General features: G+C 43.3%; 1 protein-coding gene across 1 annotated transcript in view; it reads left to right on the forward strand.

Annotated features, from left to right (window-relative positions):
* The window catches only part of DCX (doublecortin), a 63604-nt gene extending 61611 nt beyond the window's left edge, over positions 1–1993 (forward strand). The window contains exon 6 of the mRNA XM_015821577.1: positions 1803–1993. Within this exon, the coding sequence (XP_015677063.1) occupies positions 1803–1859 (57 nt within the window). The 3' untranslated portion in view covers positions 1860–1993. The remainder of the gene's footprint in view (positions 1–1802) is intronic.
* Positions 1994–5747: the final 3754 nt, after the last annotated feature.

Below are 5747 nucleotides of genomic sequence, written 5' to 3' on the forward strand. Positions count from 1 at the left end.
GGAGGGCCTTCTCGGTGGGAGCTCCCACCCTCTGGAATGAACTACCCCCAGAGATCCGGGTGATCCCGGATCTCCCCTCCTTCCGCCGCGCCCTAAAGACATGGCTCTTCCAACAAGCGGGATTGGCCTAGGGGAATTTTTAGTGGGGTTTTAAGAGAAATTTTAATTGACATAGGCCACAGTAAATATTTCTTTTTAATTAGGTTTTAAACTGGGTATTTTTATCTTTGTATCTGTTTTATAAGGCTGTCAGCCGCCCTGAGTCCGTAAGGAGAAGGGCGGGATAAAAAATAAATAAATAAATAAATAAATAAAGAGAATTAGGGGACTGGAGGCTAAAACATATAAGGAACGGTTGCTGGAATTGGGTTTGTCTAGTAACAGTTTAATGAAGAGAAGGACGAGGGATGACATGATAGCAGTCTTCCAGTACTTAAGGGGCTGTCACAGAGAAAATGGGTTTGACCTATTCTCCAAATCACCTGAAGGCAGAGCAAGAAGCAATGGGTAGAATCTCATCAGAGAGAGACCCCAACCTGAAACTAAGGAGAAATTTCCTGACAGTGAGAACAATTGACTAGTGAAACAATTTGCCCCGGAAGTTGATAGTGCTCTATCATAGAGGTTTTGAAGAAGAGAGTGGACAGGCATTTGTCAAGAATGATATAGGATCTCCTGCTTGAGGAGAGGGTTGGACTAGAAGACCTCCAAGGTCCCCTCCAGCCCTATTATTCTATGTTCTATCAAACTGTGTTGAGCTGATCTCTGTGAGGGTAGGACCCTTCTACCCCAAGCAGGACTCTGGATCACTTAGCAACTCAGAAGCCATCTTGTTTTTTCCCAACTGTGCCAGTTTTTTGCTTATTTTTTTTTAACATGATTGTCCCCACTTTTCCCCAGGAACTCAAGACAGAGGGCATTGCATTCCTTCTTCCTATTTTTCACCAAATATAGGGGGTAGAGTGGGCTGAGAGAAAAAGTCTGGTTCAAGGTCACTCAAATGAGCATGCCCAGTTTATCAGGAGCTTTGCCCCCAGCAAGACCCCAAAGAATGGGAGATACTATAGGAAAAAGCCCAAAGCCAGTGGCTGGGTGTGCTTTTAAAATAACATCAAAGCCAATGTTACTTCTGTAAGCTGTAAAGTACCTTTTGTCGCTGCTGTGGTGATAGTTTTCTGGGTCAGAACTGGTAGTAACCATTGTTTCGGCTTTCTTGTTAACATCCTCTAAATTTCCATGTCCTCTCTCTCTTTACACACACAGGCCCACATGTGAGGGCACAGCCTGACAGTGAGAACAATTAATCAGCAGAACTGGCTTGCCTTCAGAATGTCTATGGAGATTCTCAATCATCCAGGTCATGGTTGTGCCAAAGTTGCTTTTCAAAAGGCAACTGGACCTTCTTGTTTTTTTTCCTTGAAAACATTTCCCTTCTCATCCAAGAACTCATCAGAACTGATAAAACTTCTTGGATGAGAAGCGAAACATTTTCAAGGGAAAAAAAAACAAGAAAGTCCAGTTGCCTTTTGAAAAGCAGCTTTGGGACTTGCCTTCAGAAGTTGTGGGTGCTCCATCATTGGAGTTTTTCAGAAGCAATTGGACAACCATTTGTCTGAAACTGTATAGGTCTACCTGCTTGAGCATGGGGTTGGACTTGAAGATCTCCAAGGTCCCTTCTGTTATTCTGTCCCATGCCAGGATTTCATCCATACAAAGGAAGTTTTAGGCTCCTGTTGCTTCCTTCCTCTTGATGCCATCCGGTCTAATTGTGGGATTTAACGCTTGTCCCTTTCTTCTTACAGGACCTGTACCTGCCTCTATCCTTGGATGACTCTGATTCTCTTGGAGACTCTATGTAAAGGATACCCAGTTCCCCGTCTCCGTAGTACACGCTCTGTTTGAAACGCAGAGCAGTACTCCAGCCCAAACGGAGCAGAGAGGTCACTGGTGCTCGCAATCAATCCAAGGACACAAAACTTATGGTTTTGCTTTCTTTGCTTTGCTGTCTTGTTTTCCTCCTATGAGTTCTCCTCTGTATTACAAAACCAACACTAGCAACGGACCAGAGGTAAAGGGATACCAACCATTTGCAGAACTTCGCCCTCCAAGTAAAACGGTTATTCCTGGTGTTCTTTGAAGCCCAAGATGAAATAGAACATCGCGATCTTACGACTTTCTGTTCTCTCTCTTTGTACTGGGCACAATGACACCAGGATTGGCTGTTAGTGTAGGGAAAAAAGATGATCATGTCTTTTCAAAAGATTCCATGTCGAAATAGTCCATCAGCAGATGTGGCAACACTGCCCCTCAACGTCAACTTTTACCACCAGACATTCATTTTTTTCAGATATTCATAGTTACCAGCAACTCTACCAAAGTAGCTTTGTTCCCCTAATCCTGCCATGTTAAATTTAATACTTTCCTATTAACTGTACTTGATTTATGCTCACAGCCACCAAGGGCTAAATCCACCACGGTAATCAGGTCAATATATCACAGCGTGCCCCCAAAAATAAATGAGCAGAAAGTTATTTATAGTAGTTTTGCTGCAGGACCCTTAAGGTCAGAATCTTTTTCACTGCAGTGGTTTTTTTTTCTTTTTTTTTTTAAGACATGGCAATAAAAAGAAAGATTTGGTTGATATGAAGTTACTGGAAGTGTTGTGTGGTATCTCTTGACCTCTGAAAGATTCTTCCTGCCTTGCAAACAGCCAACACTTGAAAACACCATGAAGGTTTTGTTTTCAGGTTTCTTAACACTTCTTTGTTCCTACAACTACTGCGATCGCTGTTGTTAATCAGTACAATTTTATAGAGGGGGGGAAAAAAATGACCTTAGCTAGGTTTTAGAGAAGCAATTCTTCAAGCTTCTTCTTTCTTTCTTTCTTTCTTCTTCTTCTTCTTCTTCTTCTTCTTCTTTTTTTTTTAAAAAAAGTAAAAACCGGTGACTTGATTTTGCTTAAAAAAAAAGAAAAAAGAAAACAAAAGTATAGAAAAATGTTCTGTGCAGTGAAACGTTTTAGAAGTTGTGGCCAAATATGGCATCTGAAATAGGAAAAGAAAAAAACAACAGGGCTGGCATCATGAGTGGGTGCATTGGGTGGGGTGAGGGTTCTTACCATCCGGTGAGTATTTTGAGAAGGTGTGTAACATCAGTGGCTTCGAAAAGAGTCAAGGTGTCTGCTCTCCCCGTGTGATTGGAGCCCTGACTTGGGGTTTTTTTTTATGTGTATTGCAGGGCGCGGGGCACCGCAAAGCAGGTTGCGTTTCAACTTAGAGGCACCGTGTTGATATTTTTGCCTCCAGCCCCACTCCACCCCACCGCACCCCAGCCCCGCGCAACATGCTGGATTTACCTTGCCATTTTCGGCATGTTCGAGAATCCCAATGAAGGCCAGGAGTCCTTTTTTTTCTGTGAAAACAACCCATTTGAACAGAACGTAAAGCATAAGCAAGCTTTTTCCCTTTTCCGATAATTGTAAATGCAATGTTTGATACAGGGCTGACCTTTTCCCCTAAGACTTTTTATCAGTGCCGGATAGTGTACACTGCCTTGTTCCTGATTCATCCAAATAAGTGCTTCGGTTTTTATTTTTATTTTTCATTCTCAGATCTTTCCCTGTGAGGTGCTCTGCTTTTTTGGGGGGGGGAGGAGGGGGCAACCCCCTTTTGAATTTAGAACGTGTATGATAAGAATTCTTTCTTTCGTTTCGATTGGAAAAGCTGCTTTGGGCCACTTGCGTGATATGGAAAGGTGAGCTTGAACAGGCATGATTTTCAATGCTTTCGCTTGGCGACTTAGCTCACTCCTTTGCTCACCTAGTGTGTGTGTGTGTGGGAAAAACTTTTCCCATTTCTTAAAATGGCTCCCTCTTAGCCATTGGTTAAGAGTGTTGCACCGCTAGCAAGTGTTGAGACTTCTGGGGTGACGATGTGGGTGAGCCGAGCATTAGGATGTTATTGTTGAAGAGAAGGTGTCAGATGATGGAGTGGCCTGTAGTTAACAATCCTGCACCAGAAAGACAAGTGAGACTGAGCCCATTGCTAGCCAAAGCAGTGTCTAGAATTTCCTATTCCCCAATGTTGTCGTTTGGTCTGATGCATCCATTCAACCCTGGTTCAGGAGAACCACTTTTCTCGTCGGATCACAGTCAGATCACCATGGGGAAGGCCGACTTTGAGGACAAAGCACAGAAAAAGATCTACAGGAGAATTTCCCATGGTGTGTTTGACCCCTAGCAGATCTAGTGTATAAATTGGAGCAGGTCTCTTAATTTCTCGGTGCCTCAATTTACCTTATCTGTCAAAATAGGGACAGGAATACTTCTCTACCTCATGGGAAGGGGGGTTGGGATGGCAAGTGAGTCATTTGGTTAATGCCGTAAAAGACATATTTGGTGGAAAAGTACTTATGGCTTTGGAAGGGGCTAGATTTGTTGAGTCCAGGGAAGGTTTCCTGGGGGGGGGGGGGTTCTGAAAGATCTTCTTTCTACAGACAGCCAAGCAGCCCTGACACCACAACTAATCAATGCACACACTGTGAGCTTTGACTGTTGTCAACATCAGAAACAGGAACTGATCTCTCCCTCCCAGATCTGGCAATGGTGGCTATGTCCCTCCTGAGATTCTGAATCATGGTTACAAAGGTGACCTCCGTTGTGAATTGCTTACAGGAACACTTGTCAACTTTGAGATAAGCTTTGTTTGCCACACACTCACTTTGCTCCAGTTTTGATCTTCTGCTCTCTCTTCTCTCCCGCTTGAAGGGCTGTTCTCACTTTGCCAGTTGAGTGTGATCAGAGGAGCTGTACTTCTGGAAAGTGAAACTGTGCGATCCTTTTCTGCTCAAGGTGATGATGCTTCACGACAGCATTGCCTTTTCCTAATGTCAAGGGTCTAAAAATCTTGATGCCTTCATCTTTCCTGGTTTAATAGAGAAGAAGCAATGATCTCCATCAAAACTGAGCCATGGAGAACAGACCCTTTCCCTCCCTCTTTCTCTCTCTTACGCACATACACCCATGCAAAACACATCTATAGACGCTTGATCTATTTGATTGCTGTTCTTGGGCAATGCCCTACTTATCCTTGGGTAGTAGTACTGTAGAGTCTCTTGAATGTTAATCTTCCTCTTCTTGATTGCACAGAGAGGACAAATGTAGACTGTTTCTATCTGCCAATGAAAACTCTGAAGTAGCATTGTCCTTTGTATAAAATGCTGGGAACATGTATTAAGGGAGAAGCCACCATACATATCTTCAGCTTGTAAGCCCTTGAGAAGCTCATAGATAGAATGATAAACTAGATCTGTTTTCCCCAGATTCAGACTTCCAATTCTCTGAAATCCCAAAGAGAATTGAAGTTCCTTTAGACATACAATCTGGGCATTTTGACAGCTGGAAACTGGATAGAATTTTGGTCCATTCCAGTAGTGATTCTTGATCATGGTTTACATGCTATAGCTTCCCCACCGAACGTCTTTGCAAAAATGCAGATTTGGGCTTTCATTTTTATTGCACTTCATCATGGCAGGTCTGAAAGACTGATCTAACGCGAATGTCGTTGCTTAAGCTGTGCCGTGCGCTGCGTTATTTCTGAATCCAGAAACGGTGAGATTCGGCTTTTGTAAGCGTTCACCTTTGTCAGCGTTAAAGAAAACCGGAGGCCTAATCAGTGGGGAAGTGAAGGCTCTTCTTTCTAGAAAAGGAATGGGTGGGGGTGGGGGGAGCCATTCAAAACTTGCAAAAG

The sequence above is a fragment of the Protobothrops mucrosquamatus genome, unplaced genomic scaffold, assembly GCF_001527695.2.
Source record: "Protobothrops mucrosquamatus isolate PMUCROS unplaced genomic scaffold, P.Mucros_1.0 scaffold1355, whole genome shotgun sequence".
NCBI lineage: Eukaryota > Metazoa > Chordata > Lepidosauria > Squamata > Viperidae > Protobothrops > Protobothrops mucrosquamatus.